We start from the raw sequence: 16,653 nt of genomic DNA, 5'->3' as shown, positions 1-16,653 counted from the left end.
GTATCTCAAACCTAAGGTATGCTCTGACAGCTCCTAGGGCAGGATGTATGGTATTTAAAAATTAGGACATGTGTATTAAGATTTGCATGTCCTAGTGGTGAAAAACCTATAAAATAGTATTGTACTATTGTCAGGCCTTCCTCTTCCATGGACCTATATTGGGTTTCATTATTACATTTAATAAGTTCTAACTTTTGGATGGGAACAGGTAGAAAAGTATTTCCTGGTCTCTTTTGAATTGCAATTCAAAATCCTCCTATATGGTTTCATTGAATTTTAAGTTACAATTGTACAAATATTACATTTAGAAAGTTGGCTGTTGTGTTCCCAAATCAATTGTACCTTTGTGTCAGTAGCCTTGTTCACATGACTCTGCTGTTGCAGGTTGTGTATTGCTACCAGACAGTGAAAGAAAAGGGACTAGGTGTGGACAGGACGGACTATCCTGCCAGGATGTCTGTGGGCGAAGTTGTACCCAGTCTCACTTACACTACAGAAGACCTTCCCTGCAACATACACAAAGGAACCTGACACTAGCCTTTTGTCATCCCAGACATTTGGGAGCTTAATCCAGGAATGTGCAGGTAAGTAGGCCAGTTGTTGCCCCACACACAAAGCAAAGGCTTGCACTGGAGATAAAAGTTCTGCTGTGCTGCTGCTGGAAGGACTACCATGTTTCCCTACTGCCTGAGGAAGGAGGATTGGACATGCTCCTTGAACCCAGGACTACCAGAGTGACTCCAAGGGCTAGTTGGCTGGCCTTCTGTGTGAGATACAGGGACACATCGACCTCCAGACAACCTGCAATTTACTTGCCTGCTGCTGCTGGTCCCTGGTGAAGAGAGTCCTAGCTCCTTAGTGGTGCACCTCCCAAATCCTGGGGCCTTGGCGTGGTGCTAAAGAGGCCTCCTCCTAGCAAAATCCAAAACCTGGGAATTTGTAATAAAACACTGACCTGAAAACTGACAGAAGACCGGGACCTACCTGCAAGCCAATTAGACAAAGGTGTATCGCCAGTGGGTTTGACTTCACCACACCACAGCTCCCGCTTCTACTCCGCAGCAACAAACTCCTTTCAGCAGGATCTCTTCATGATGGTATATGGCCTTGTGTAGCCCTCTTTGGCTACAGCCTCATCCTGCTGGAGTATTTCAAGCCGCCGAAAATCTAAGTCTGTGGTAGAAATCTTCACTGGGCCTGGCGACAACCAGCATCACATCAATGATGACGACGTCCTTGGTCTGAAAATCCAACTTTTCCACCTCTGAGCTTTTACCGCCATCATCAACGATTTCAGAGGTTTTGCCCAGCAGCTCCCTGTCGTTGACGACTCATCCTTGGCTACAGCCTTGTGCCTGGCCCCAGTGAGACACTTCCTTCTCAAGAACTTTCTGAAATGTCTTTAAGTCCGAAAGTAGGCCAAGACTGGGCCCAATCTCCCCCTTGTATCCGACACTTAGACCCGGCCTTAGCTTTTGACTTTGACACGATTACACATGACCAGATACCCATGGTTGGAACTTTGCTCTTTTGGTAATAGATTCTACAAAAGATATTTAAAACTTTGTTTCTACTAATTGGATTTTGTTCATTTTGGTCTTATTTTGTTTCTTAAAATGCACTCTATTTTTCCAAATTGGTTTATGTTGGACCTGGCCCATTTTGCAGGGGTTATCTCAAAAGTTTTGCCTTCCTCCGCCTATTTTTCTGACCTTCTTTTGATGGCTTTAGGACTCTGGGCACTTTACTGGTGCTAAAGTGCATGTGTTCTCTCCTCTAAAACATGGTATGATTGGTTTACCCCAGTTTGGCATATTTGATTTACTTGTAATTCCCATATGAAGTGGTATACCATATACCCAGGGCCTGTAAATGTAATGCTACTTAGTCGGCCTGCAGCACTGATTGTGCCACCCACTGACATAGCCTTTCAAACCTATCTCAGACCAGCCACTGCAGAGCCTCCATGTGCAGTATACTGCCACTTTCCCTTGGCATTTAAAACTACTTGCCAAGCCTTAAACTCCCCATTTATTACACATAGGTCACTCCTAAGGTGGGCCATAGGCAGCTCTATCGGCAGGATGTTATTTAAGTAAAAGGTAGGATGTTTCTTTATTGTATGGAATGTCCTGTTAGTGACAAACAGCCTATTTTGTTTCTCACTGCTGTGAGGTCAACTCCTCAAGGCTAGCCTTGGAAACTCCCTTATATACTATTAAGTGGTAATTCCTGATCTGAAAGGAGTAGCCTTGCCATGTTTTGTATGTTTAGAATGGCAGTGATTAATCCTGCTTACTTGTGTAGTTGAACTTTACATTACTATTTTAGAAATTCCACTTTTTGAAAGTGGGTATTTCTCTTTGTGCATTGCAGCCTGACTTCATTCCATGTCTAGCCCTGGGTGACAGATACACTTTGTGAATTTGTTTCAGGAAGCCATCACCCAGGAAGGGTTGTGTGTGATAGGGATTACATCTGCATTTATCTGCATACTGATGGTCTTCCTGGGAGGGGAGAGGGCACTGACACCTTACAAGTGTATAGGCTGTGTCCTGCCCTCACACAAAGAGCTGATTTGCCTCCTACTGATGTCTTGAGCCAGGGCTGGGTTGAAAGGGCTTGTTGTGCACTTCTAAGGGTTCCTGTGAAGTCTCTCCCTACCTCAAAGACATTTATGAGTATAGGTATAATGAGTATTTATGAGTATTAGATCAGGGGCATGCTTTTTGAAGCACTTTTGGAGCTAGAACTCACTCTCTGTCAGAAGGACTGCTGCCCTGCTTAAAGGACTCATCTGGACTGCTTTCCTGTTTGTTGCACTGCTGCCTGTTAATTACTGTGCAGCTTAAAGGACTGAACTGGACTGTCTTTCTGCTATCTGTCCTATGTGCTGGCCTGCTTCCTGCTATCTTTGTTTGCATCCCATCTCAATCCCTCACCAGGATATTGCATATCCAGGCAGTGGACTGGCAGTCAGGGGCCGGTACACGGCCGGTTGCAGGGTACCCACCGCGCTAGGTGCCCCCCTGATGTCCGAACTGCTGTAAGACCAGTGCACCCATTGTCGGCAGGATGCCGCCACACCGCTGGGGCTGACCCAATGAGAAGATTAGAGAAAAGTACACCACGGCCCCAGAAAGGAGACTATGGCAGTGAGGATTCTATCCTCGGTGTAAGGCTTCCCCCTTCGGAGAGACCACAAATTCATCAGGCATATCCCCGAGAACCTGTGTGGTGACTGCAGCTGTGCTGCACTCTCGCAGGCAGCTGCTCTTGTCAGTGTGGGGCTGCAGCAGCCCAGAGGATGCCTGCACCAGCAACTGGCCGGTTGTGGGTTTTCTGCTCTCCCACCCCAGGATCATTTCATAACTCCCGGGCTTGTGGTAGAGTTGCAATCCTTTCCCACAATGGAAGAATCTGGCTTTCAATCCCAGGCTGGGATCGTTGGGTAAAATGATATGTTGTAGATGCGCAGGGGTTCCTGAGGCCTAAGTGGCATACCTGCATTTATCCCAAAGGAGCTCATCGTTTATCACAATTTCTGCATAAAGTGGTATAGGAGCGCAGGTGCTCTGTGCCTTCTGTGTCCATTTCGATTTGCGTGATTACCTCAGCTCTTATCCCCACAATTGCCCAGGATAACAGATGCCTTTCAAAATAAATCAATGTAATGTTTAACCCTACATTTAAAGTGATATGATAAAACTGCATACTTTGGGAAATACTTTTGTGTTACCCACATTTGAGGGACCTAACTTGCAAAGTATTTATGATTTGATTGTGGTATGTGGTGATTTATGTATTGTGCCTCTAGCCTAACTGCTGCATGCCATGCCCTGATGTTATCATGTATGTCGTTTTGATTCTTGCATTACCAGGATAACAAAAACGATCTCAGGATTGGCATAGTAAGAACACAATATCTTTTTTAATATATTCATGTGGTGTATTCATAGTGTTGCTGTGTGAGTGTGTTGTGCAAATGCTTTCCACATTGCCTCTGATGAAAAGCCTGCCTGCTCTGCGCCAAGCTACCAGAGGGTAGGCACAGGTTATCTTTGGTGCGTAACTTACTTGCCCTGACTAGAGTGGTGGGTTCTGCCTGGCTTACCTGCCTACCCTAGCCAACCAGAAGTCCCATTTCTAACAGTTTGGTATTTTTCTTGTCTTGTGGTTTCACTCTGTTACTGTTTGTGTGCTGCATAAATACTTTACACATTGCCTTTAAGTTAAGCCTGACTGTGTTTGTGCCAAACTAACAGGTTAATTTAGTGATTTTTGTGGGTCACCCTGACAAGGACTGTGTCTATTATTTGAGTGGGGCTTCCAGCCCTCTCAACTATTAACCCAATTTCTTACATCCATGGAGCTACAGTACTTTTTACTCCTTCTTAAACTGGGCAGAAAATACAATTCGGACCAACAAAAACGTTTAACTTGGAGAACAGCATTAATAATAATGCAGGAAATATAAATACTTTCAATTTCACAGTCACTGGCATCATATTATGTAATTAGTAATTAGAATGTTACCTATTTAATTAAACATTGATAATATCTTTGGACATTTTTACTCAGGAAGGATGTCTTTGTGGCAGAGGCAGTGTCTCTGCTGCCCTGTTGCCGGAAGTCAGGACTCCAAAATCAATTAGACTCACCAATGTGGCAGGTGTGTCTTACTTAAATCAGGTTCTGCATGCATGCAGAAAAAGCTGTGGCAGCAAGTAATGTTTGCCAAACCGATGGACCTCCAAAATGGCGTTCCAGTCCCAAAACACTCATAACAAATGTTTCTGATGGGTGCCACTTCAAAGGTATTTCTGTCTGGGACTGCATGGCTTTAGTGGAAGGATTGGCCAGAAGTAATGATGGCAGATATCACATTAGATGGACTTCCTTACGTGGCTTTAACATCTATCACCATGTTCACAGTCACCACTTCTGGCAAAAGTGTGCTCCCAGTAGTGGAGATGACAGTAGCTCTACCATCGGGAACACTGCAACCGGCTGCCATTTCAATGGGATCGGAGCACAGCTGAACGTTGAACGAATGCCATCTCTTTTGGTGAAAGACATGGTGTCCCTCATGGATCTTCAATCAGTCCGGTCCTGTTCAATGTATATATGCGACCACTGGTTGAAATTATTAAAACTAACAACATCAGGGCGGTCAACTATGCTGATGACACGCAACTAATTGTTTCCCTGGAGGGGGATCATGCAGACTCCTTAACTATTTTCCACAAATGTATGACAGAAATGGTGTCTTGGTTGAAAAATAATGCCTTGCAATTTAATAGTGCCAAAACTGAGATCCTGCACTGTGCAGTGGGTAAAGTGCCGCAGGCTCTGCCTTCTAATTTTTGATCTCTCCCCCTGGACACACCGCTGGTCCCTGTGAAGACAGTGCGTAACTTGGGGGTCAGCTTCACTGAGAAGCTGAGTCTGGAGTCACATGTTAATAAAGTGGCCTCGAACTGCCACATGATCATCAGAGTCCTACGCAAGGTTTTACCACTTCTTCCCTCTAAAGTTAGAGGCACAGTGGTCCGATGTACTATTCTTACTCGTCTGGACTACTGTAATGCCCTGTTGCTTGAGTCCCCTGGCTACTTGATCCTGCGACTCCAGCGTATCCAAGCAGCAGCTGCAAAGCTTGCCTTAATGAGACCGCGCAACGCATCAACTACCAAGGCATTAACGGAGCTACATTGGCTCCCCGTGCAACAAAGAATTTTGTTTAAGTCTTTGTGCACAGTCTTTAAAGCTCTTCATGGGCTTGGACCTGGACCGCTGCAACGTCGATTTAGCTGGTATGTCCCCACGCGCAGCCTGCGCTCCGCGGCAACCGGCTAGCCAGGGTCCCAAAGACAAAGAGATCCACTATGGGGGGACGAGCGTTCAGCGTTGCAGCCGCCCGTCTGTGGAATAGTCTCCCTTTAGAGTTAAGACAGGTTCAGGATTTGCCACTGTTTCGTAAGCATATTAAGACCTGGCTCTTTCCCAGAGCATAATTTCATTGGCTTTTTGTCCACTGATACCTGTTGTTAAGTTTCTTCACTGTGTCTTTAGCGCCAGGATGCCCGTAGGGTTACAGTGCGCTCTATAAATGAAAATACATACATACATACATACATACAGAGCACTACTGCTCTCCTGAAACCAAGGCTCTCTTTTTGCAGATTTGAACGTATAGCATTCAGATGGATGGCAGCTGCGGCCCATGCAGGTAAGAACAGTGAGGCCGAGGACCACAGGGGAAAATTAAAATTAAATAAATAATTAATTTTCCCACATCATCGTCTGTCAAAATCGTCCCCTCCCCCCCCCCACCCCCACCCTGCCCCACCGCTCTTACCTGCACGGGCCGCGGCTGATGGTCAGTTTCCTCAACTGATCCTGAAAGGCCATCTGACATTCCTTACATTTACAATAATGTTAAAAATACATGGGTTTCTCATAAACACGTAAAGCACAAGCCCTGTTGCAGTACACTTAGCGGCATATTTATCATAGTGTTGCATCGCCCTTGCGCCACTCAAAGAGGCGAAAGGGCAATGCAACACTGAAGTTAGATTTATCAAGCCACGCAAGGCCACCTTGACTGGCCCTGCGTTGGCTTGATAAATCTAGAGTAATACAAAGCAGCGCAAATCGCTGCCTTGCGTTACTCTGCGGCAGGGAGGCGTTCCGTAGATGGTTACATGGGTGGTCCCATGCATCCCCCCATGGATTTTATCAAATTCCCAGAATTACCATTAGAGGTAGACCTGAGAATGCGTCAAAATGGTACGCCTCACCTGGGGTGGCGTAACAAGGAGAAATATTTTTAATATGATAAATATGCTCCTTAGGATGTAAAAAAGTTTTTTTTTTAAACATAAATGATATTTAATTTCTATTTGTAATTTTTGAATGCAGCATTTCCAATGGACACAAGGCTACCTGAAAAAAACAGTGAACCCAACATTTATTGGAAATCATTCAAATGAGCTCTCGTGGGATCGTGATGATAGAAACGTGTTATTTTAAATGACTTCTGAACATTGTTTCAGAAAAACCAAGTTGCAATTTTATGTTTTTGGTGAGATATGGTGAAATGAATACATAGATCAACAAATAATTATTCACCTTCCTTCATTCATTGCAAAACTAGTGCTTGACTCCAAAATACAGTTCAGGGTCCTCAGATGGTGGAGGTAGGTGATGGGTAGGTATTGCATAGCTCCAGAACTGTATCCCTAACACGTGCCATTCATCTCTTTATTTGTTCTTCATGGCTTATACCACTTCAGCAAAATAATAAATGGAATTGATTAACATTTCTAATGGTGATAAATGTTTTTACCTTTAGCACTGCGATTACAGCTGGAGGGTAGCTCAGTCCGACCATGTTTGACGTCCTTCTGTACATTCTAATAAAGTAAACAAGGAGAGAGGAAAAGTTGGGTGTTTGAAACACAATCTATGTAATCAAGGCATGAACAATAAATAGGCAAGGAACGGTGGTGTAGGACAGCAACTTGTTGACAGTTTCTGTTTTGTGAAACAATAAAGTGTTCTAAAGGAGCCTGTAAAGCTATGCAACTTTACTTAAAGTTGTTGTCCTTTTTTCTTTTTTCAATGTTTGCCAGTTATGTAGAAAGAGAAACGAGAAAGAGAGAGAGTGTGTGTGTGTGTGCGTGCGTGTGTGCGTGCGTGTGTGTGTGCGCACAACCATCCTTATCATTCCAGGATGATCTCATAGTGAGGATCCAGATACTGAGGGAAATTTTGAGGTTTGGATGAGATGTAAGACGCAATGGCCCCATCTAACCAAATGCCTCAGTTATGTCATAAATTGGGCATCTGCCACTCCTCTGGCATTGTAGAGAGCATATGAACTCCTGGTTATTTTCTACATTGGACCAGAATGTCTGAACAAATCCCAGCTGGTGAAGTAAGGTTTGGGCTCTTTTCGCAGAGGTCGTGTAGCCTCAGCGTAGTATAATGCGTTGAGCCCACAGGTTGCATCTCATTGCCTGCCAGCAAAGCGGATAACGGATGCACATGATCGCCACACTTTCAGAGCGGGAATAGTCTTGCTAATGGACTTGTACTGCTCGATTTTTCCGGTCTTATTGTGTTGAAGGGTGATTTAGGTGACTTCAGTCTCTTTCCATTCAAGTCTAAGGGTTAGAGTAGTGAATGGAGCCTATTTACTAGGCACTTCGACATGATTCTGTGCTCTTCCCCATAGATCAGGGCTTGCACATATAGCCTAGGGGATAGATTCGTTAGTATTAGGGATAACCTGTCCTGTAGTGAGGGTATTTCATGGAGCCGTGCTGAATGCAGGCCTGGTAGGCCTCAAACGGGAGAGACTCCATCTTTCTTTCTGCTCCGGCAGCTTGAGATGCTTCTAGGTTAAAGGGGATGTTTTAGTTATGAGGTGTTATTCGCTTGGAGAGAACCGGTTCAGGCCGGCCCTTATCGAAGGATTGTATTTTTCTTCATGCCGAAGACACTACATCAGGCCGGCCGGCTGGGAACGTGTCCTTGGCACGGGGAGGTACAAGAATTTGGTGGGCGGCAGGTTACGGGCTGGAATTTTCCATGAGAAAATGCACCTCTATATTAGTGAAAGTCTGAGGCAGATGCTGGCACTTGCTTCTAGTCCATAGGCGGCACCTGGCCGTTAGTAGTAAAGCTGCTACTTATTCCAGGGAAGACAGATGACAAACTTGGAGGTGGAGAAAAACCGAGAAATAGATATTCCAAAGAGAAGAGAGTAGCCGATGAGGAAGAGGTCCCAGTGACTCGGAGAGGGAGACGGGAGTAAACCCGTGATTGCGGAGGTGTGACTTCCAGGCGAAGCCGAGGCGCAGACGAGAAGGGAACCTAGATGACCATTGAGTGCAGGCTACATACGACCAAGGTGATGTCAACCCCTTACTATTAGAGTGTACAACTTAATCTTTCACTTTTCTTTGCAGGTTATGTGATATGTATTATGGGGAACAACCTTTACAACGCAACTTTTACAACGCACTACCATTACAACGCATTTTTTACAACGCATAATCCATTACAACGCATGATATTACAACGCATGACACTACAACGCATTTTTAAAAACTACCTTCACAACGCATTCCATTACAACGCATACTACCATTACAACGCATACCATTACAACGCATAATATTACACTATACTATCCAACACGTACCCTACTGATGCACCCCCTGGAGTTAGAATAGTAATTTTTACCCCTATACTATCCAACACTTACCCTACTGATGCACCCCCTGGAGTTAGAATAGTAATTTTTACCCCTATACTATCCAACACTTACCCTACTGATGCACCCCCTGGAGTTAGAATAGTAATTTTTACCCCTATACTATCCAACACTTTCCCTACTGATGCACCCCCTGGAGTTAGAATAGTAATTTTTACCCCTATACTATCCAACACTTACCCTACTGATGCACCCCCTGGAGTTAGAATAGTAATTTTTACCCCTATACTATCCAACACTTTCCCTACTGTTGCACCCCCTGGAGTTAGAATAGTAATTTTTACCCCTACACTATCCAACACTTACCCTACTGTTGCACCCCCTGGAGTTAGAATAGTAATTTTTACCCCTACACTATCCAACACTTACCCTACTGTTGCACCCCCTGGAGTTAGAATAGTAATTTTTACCCCTACACTATCCAACACTTACCCTACTGTTGCACCCCCTGGAGTTAGAATAGTAATTTTTACCCCTATACTATCTAATACTTACCTTAAATGTAATTTAATATTATGCGTTGTAATGGTATGCGTTGTAAAGGTAGTATGCGTTGTAATGGTAGTGCGTTGTAAAGGTATTTTTTAAAAATGCGTTGTAGTGTCATGCGTTGTAATGTCATGCGTTGTAATGGATTATGCGTTGTAAAAAATGCGTTGTAAGTGCATGCGTTGTAATAGTGTGCGTTGTAACGTCATACATCCATGTATTATGTTCCGTGAGTGTGCATGTAATAACTAAATAAAGTATTCAGTTTGTAGTAAAGCAATATGTGCTAAGTGTTCTTGTGTAAGAGGGTAACCTATTCTTCTAGTCAGCTGTGACTTGACATGAACAGATGTTAATCCTGATCAGGTAGGTGGTAACTGAATAAGGGAGAAAGGAGCCCTTCGAACTGGGGAACAAGTTGTGCTCAACTAGCTGTCTTTGTGTGATCTGATATATAGTAACACTGATTATGTCGTGGTAATTATAGGATGAACTCGTGCTAAGGCTGCCGTCTGGGCAGGAAGTCCTGGGTCCGGTTGGGACCGCGAGGCTGTGGCTGCCGTCTGGGCAGGAAGTCCTGGGTCCGTTTGGGACCGCGAGGCTGTGGCTGCCGTCTGGGCAGGAAGTCCTGGGTCCGTTTGGGACCGCGAGGCTGTGGCTGCCGTCTGGGCAGGAAGTCCTGGGTCCGTTTGGGACCGCGAGGCTGTGGCTGCCGTCTGGGCAGGAAGTCCTGGGTCCGTTTGGGACCGCGAGGCTGTGGCTGCCGTCTGGGCAGGAAGTCCTGGGTCCGTTTGGGACCGCGAGGCTGTGGCTGCCGTCTGGGCAGGAAGTCCTGGGTCCGTTTGGGACCGCGAGGCTGTGACTGCCGTCTGGGCAGGAAGTCTGTGGCTGCCGTCTGGGCAAGAAGTCCTGGGTCCGTTTGGGACCGCGAGGCTGTGACTGCCGTCTGGGCAGGAAGTCTGTGGCTGCCATCTGGGCAGGAAGTCCTGGGTCCGTTTGGGACCGCGAGGCTGTGACTTGTAGGTCTTGGTATATATATATAGTAGGAATTCCCTGTCCTTAGGTGGTACATATATGTGGTTATTTAGGTGTAAATAGGCCCTAGGGAGGGGGTAACGTTCTGGTTTGGGTTAGAGAGGCTCTGCTGAGCGGGTTCTATCTGATCCGAAAACCCAAGCAGAACATTTGGCGTCACGAACCGTTTACGAAACCTGTGTGCGTTGTGGTTGTCTTGTGTTTGCTTTCGGCGCGTGCGTGGTTTTGTTTGCATTTTATTTTTGTATATTTCTGTGTATAGTTTTTATTTTTCTTCCTTCTTTTCTTTTTCTTCTTTTCTTCTTTTTCCTTTTTCACGATGTTTTCTAAAAGGTCTAAATCTACTTTTAAGTTGCCCGTTGATATTCCCGGATGGGATTCAACGCCTTATGAAGCCTTGGCCCGTGAGTGGGCTGATTCTACTGGTTTGAGTGAGAATTGGAATTCTTCTTTGGAGCTGGCAGAGCCGGCTAATGTGATTGCTTGTTTGCAGAAGGCACCCGTATCGAAGGGTGAGGAGATTCCCATTTTGGGGCGCAGAGGTTGGATTCTTTTGTCTGCATACAGGATTCTGCATGAGAGATTGTTGAAGTTACAGATATCTCTTAAAGATGTGGAAGCGCACTTTGTTGAGATTCAGAATTCTCATACTTTGTTGCGGTGTCAAAATAAGTTGCTTGCTGATAAACTTGAGACTTACCAAACTATTGCCGAACGGGCGGCTGTGCGAATTGCTCGTTATAAATACAAGAACAGGCGCGGTCGGGTTTCGACGCGAAAGGTGCGTCTGGTCGTGGCGACAGCCGGGCTGGATTGGAATCCTGATGAATGGGATGGTAATATCTGGAACTCGACTGATTCTTGTTCCTCGGGTGAGGAGTCTGCCAAGCGCGAGTCTTCTCGCTCCCGCCATGATTGTAAGTCTGCTTCTCGCACCTTTGATGGTGCACCCCGTGATTACGCTCGTTCTTCGAGTGGGATCAATGCTTCTTACACTGATTGTCCCTCTACGAGTACTGATCGGGCTCCTTGTGATGCTCGTCCCGCGGTTTCTGCGCATCCAGTTTTCCGTCGGAAGTTGCAGCAGTCTCCCAATGCTCCGCAGGGTATTTCTTTGGACTGTTTAGAAGACTTTACTCAGCAGGAAATTAGTGATATTTTGCAGCGATTTCGGCAGCGAGCTGGTGAGTCCTTGCTCACATGGATGGTGCGCCTTTATGAACTGGGCGCTGCTGGTATTATGTTGGATACTGGCGATTGTTTAAAGTTCTGTTCCTTGAGTTTGGATTCTACTGTGCAGGATCATTTTCGTAACTATAATGGTGTTGGTCAGATTTCTTTACTCCAATTGGCGACTGAGGGTTGTAATCAAAAATATCCTATTGAATCTGACTGGCCTGTGAATGACAAGCCGTGGTATACTTTGCGTGATGCTGCTCAACGTCTCAAAGAGGAGGTGATGAAAACGGCACTTTTTCTGGGTACTGCTGACAGGTTGCTTGATGGTTCGTTGACATCTTCTGTGCGGAACCGTATCATTCGATCTTCCCCTGTTGCCTATAAGCAGGTCATGATGACTTTATTGATTAATCAGACTGGTAACGTGTTATCTACGGTTTTGGAATCGGTGCGCCAACTCGGTGAGTTGGGTGAGTGGTTTAAACCTGAACGTCAGTCCCGGCCTGACACTCGTACTCCTGGTGAAAATAAACTTACTAGACGTGATATTTTTTCTGGTCTTCTGGCTGATGGTGTGCGGAGGGAGGACATTGATGGTGAGACTACCGCTCGTTTGTGGGAGTTGTTTCGCAAACGTGGCTTGGATCGAAAGGAGGGTGCCCGGCGTGTTCGGACCACTGAGTGTGATGGTGGTGGTTCTGACGGTAGCGGTGATGACGACCGCCGTGGGCGCTCTGTTCGTCGTGATGATCGACGTTCTGCACGTGATGTGTCCCCCCGTCGAGAGAGAGACAGGGAGAGAGAGGGGGAAAGAGAAAGGGGGAGAACTGACTATGTTTACAGCAGACGTAGAGATGATAGGGATCAATCCCCTGAGTTGAGGAGGAGAGAGGATCGTCACAGTTTGGTCGATCGTAACCCACAGTACAATGCAGAAGATACGAATCCGTTCCGTACTGGGAATGGATATGAACAGGAGGTACCGATACCTAAGAAGCGTGAGAGTCTTTATCCTGATTTATCCTGGTATACAGAATGCAGTAAGAATGATTAGGAAAGAGGTCAAGCTCCGGTACACAGATGGGCTCACAGAGATAATAGACCCTATGTAGATATTGACATTTATTGGAGACATCGTAATATCCAAAGGGCCCGAGCATTGGTAGATACAGGAGCGGAGGCCACTCTTATTCATGGAAAATCGAAGAAGTTTACAGGTCAGCCTTTTACTATTACCGGATTAGGTGGAAAAGAAACCCCTGCAGTTCAAACTTTGCTTGAAATGAGAATAGGTAGAATTCCTAGAAAAGAGTATTCTGTACTAGTAGTGCCACTTCTAGAATTCATAATTGGGATTGATATTTTGAGAGGAATGACTTTGCATCTAGATGACGGATGTTACCAATTTGGAACAACGCATTATATATCGTCCAGACCTATACGGGTTGGTCGTTTAAGAATGCCCCCCATACAAGTTCCCCATGCGACAAAAGTGGTTTGTCAGAAGCAGTATCGTATTCCAGGTGGTCATGAGGAGATTAGTACCACTATTCAGGAGTTAGTGGATGCAGGAGTCATAACCCCAGTTACTTCTGCTTGGAATAATCCTGTTTGGCCGGTGCGTAAGAGTAATAACTCTTGGCGCATGACCGTTGATTATCGAGAATTGAACAAGCACACACCCTCTTTGACTGTTGCAGTACCGGATGTTATTACACTAATTGAGAGAATCCAAAAGCATCCAGGTACATGGTACGCGTCCATTGATATTGCTAATGCTTTCTTTTCAATTCCGATTGCCCCAGAGTGTCAGGAACAATTCAGTTTTACGTGGAACGGGCGTCAGATGACGTTTAGAAGTCTTCCCCAGGGCTATGTGCATAGTCCTACGATATGTCACCGGCTGGTGGCAGAGCATTTGGCTGAGGTACCGGTTCATCCCCAAATTCAGATATGTCATTATATTGATGATGTTTTGATCCAAGGCGAAACACAAGAGGAAGTTCAGACCCAATTAGACAGAGTCATTGAGTGCCTGCGTGAGAAAGGTTGGGAAATCAACCCAGATAAATTGCAAGGTCCGTCCCAGGCTGTAAAATTTTTGGGTATTAATTGGCATGAAGGGCACCGTGAAGTGATCCCTCAGGTTAAACAGAAGATTCTTGATTTTGCAGTTCCTAGAAATAGGAAAGAAGCCCAGAGCTTCATTGGTCTGTTTGGCTTTTGGCGCCAGCATATTCCTCATTTGAGTCAAATATTGGCCCCCTTGTACCGGGTCACGCGTAAAAAGAATGCATTTGAATGGGATAAACCACAGCAAGATGCGTTTAGTCTGGCAAAGGAGGCTATTCAACATGCTCTGGATTTATGGCCTGTACGTGATGGTGACGTGGATTTGAATGTGTCTGTACAGGGCCTTTATGCAAATTGGAGTTTGTGGCAGAAACAAGGCAGGAGTAAAGTACCGTTAGGTTTTTGGACCAAAAAGTTACCTGATGCTGGTGAGCGTTACACACCCTTTGAGAAACAGTTACTTGCTTGTTATTGGGCTCTGGTGGATACCGAGCAATTGACTTTGGAACATGATATAGTTCTGCGTCCGGAAATTCCTATCATGCAGTGGGTTCTGAGTTCGCCGAAAACTCACCGAATTGGACACGCTCAAGAGGCGAGTGTGATTAAATGGAAATGGTACATACAAGACAGGGCACGTGTGGGCCCGAAAGGAGTTGCTTCCTTACATGAGCAGGTGGCGCGAGCGCCATCGACTGAGACTGAGAGTGAATGTTCCGTACCTTTAGCACAGGAGTCTCCTGTCAAGTGGGGTAAGCCTTTTGATGATTTGTCCGCAGCGGAAAGAAACCATGTTTGGTTCACTGATGGTTCAGCGAGGTTTATAGGGATGACACGGCACTGGAAGGCGGTGTCCTATAATCCGATCACACAGAAATTGTTGAGCACAACTGGTGAAGGTAAAAGCAGCCAATTTGCCGAGCTTTACGCTGTTTACCAAGTTTTGAAACAAGAGTTACCTGGTACATGTCATATTTTCACTGATTCTTGGTCTACTGCCAATGGACTGGCTGTTTGGTTGCCAACTTGGCATTCCCATAATTGGAAGTTACATTCCAAAGAATTATGGGGAAAAGAGTTATGGCAAGAAATTTGGGAGATGCTCCCACAGAGTACTGTTACAATCTTCCATGTGGACGCTCACACCCCGATAGATTCTCTTGACAAATTTTTTCATAACATTGCAGATGAGAAGTCTAAAATTGCTGAGGCAGTGGTGGACAGGCAAGATTCTGATATTGCGGGATTGGCGAAATGGGCACACCAGAAGGCAGGACATTTTGGAGAGAAGGCCACTAGCAGGTGGGCTGCTGATCGAGGAATTTATATTCCCTTAGATTTAATCAAAAATGTTATTTTACACTGCCCCGTTTGTCAGCATATCAGACGGCGTAAGGTGCCCCAAATTGTTAAAGGTCATTTACATCGCGGCAAACTGCCCGCTCAAATTTGGCAGATCGATTACATTGGTCCACTTCCCATGAGTAGGAATTGTCAATATGTTTGCACTATTGTTGATACATACAGTGGCCTGCTGGTAGCCCTTCCCTGTAAGCAAGCTACCCAATTGAATACCATTAAAACATTAGAATTAATTATGATGTACTATGGTGTGCCATTCCAAATTCAATCTGATAATGCATCCCATTTTCGTGGAAGATTGGTACAGGAATTCTGTGCGGAAAACAATATTGAATGGATATTCCATATCCCCTACTACCCACAGGCCTCGGGCCTGGTGGAGAGATTGAATGGCCTGCTAAAGGACCAGCTGCGTAAGTTAACGGATGACAAGTATAAAAATTGGCGAGACTTTTTGCCCCAAGCACTATTGATTTTGAATAATCGTCCTTTTTTAAATGCTGAATCTCCACTTATGCGTTTGTTTCCTCCGAATGCTGAGGCTATGCCTAATGAAATCAGAGAAACTGTGATGTATTGGGAAATTACTCCCGGAGCTTTGGCTCCATGTAGAGCGACCCCAGGGTCGGCAGGTTTAGACTTGCATGCTATGGATGACATTGTTATAAAAAGTAGAGATCGAGTCATCATAGAGACAGGTGTTGGTGTTCAGATACCACCTGGAAATTTCGGATTGATCGCCCCTAGATCGGGGCTGGCTGTAAAAGGCATTCAGGTGCTTGGAGGAATTATCGACAGTGATTATCAGGGAGAGATTAAGGTGCTCCTGCTGAATAGCAGTGAGGTTGACTTACTGATACATCGCACTGACCGAGTGGCTCAATTACTCATAATGCCTGTTTTCAGTGGTGTATTAATGAAAGGCACTGCTCCAACGTTGCTAACTGTACGTGGCCAGAAAGGTTTTGGCTCCACGGATAATCCTGGGGCCAGAGTTTGGGTGCAGTCGCCTAAGAATCCCCCTGAACAAGCAGAGGTCATTGCCACCGGTCAGGATAATACCATTTTGGTTATGAGACCAGGGAAAGATAGCTGGGAAGCGGTCCCGGCTGATAAATGTTATTTACGAGAATGATTAATGCCTGTATTTGGTTCTCTTTCAGATCATATTTTGGATTGTTGCTGCAGGATGTGTCGGAGCCGGACTGTTTTCGGACTGGTACGACGAG

The 16,653-nt window shown here is 45.4% G+C and overlaps 1 protein-coding gene across 11 annotated transcripts in view; it reads right to left on the bottom strand.

Annotated features, from left to right (window-relative positions):
* The window catches only part of PDE1C (phosphodiesterase 1C), a 1,636,609-nt gene that overhangs the window by 562,644 nt on the left and 1,057,312 nt on the right, over nucleotides 1-16,653 (bottom strand). For all 11 annotated transcript variants that reach the window (XM_085607521.1, XM_085607513.1, XM_085607514.1 and 8 more), the window contains one exon: nucleotides 7,352-7,418. In XM_085607521.1, the coding sequence (XP_085463647.1) occupies nucleotides 7,352-7,418 (67 nt within the window). The remainder of the gene's footprint in view (nucleotides 1-7,351; nucleotides 7,419-16,653) is intronic.

Source organism: Triturus cristatus, chromosome 5_2, assembly GCF_964204655.1.
Source record: "Triturus cristatus chromosome 5_2, aTriCri1.1, whole genome shotgun sequence".
In the NCBI taxonomy this organism is placed as follows: Eukaryota; Metazoa; Chordata; class Amphibia; order Caudata; family Salamandridae; genus Triturus; species Triturus cristatus.
The sequence above is the reverse complement of the archived record's forward strand: the minus strand, read 5'-3'. Positions and strand labels throughout refer to the sequence as shown.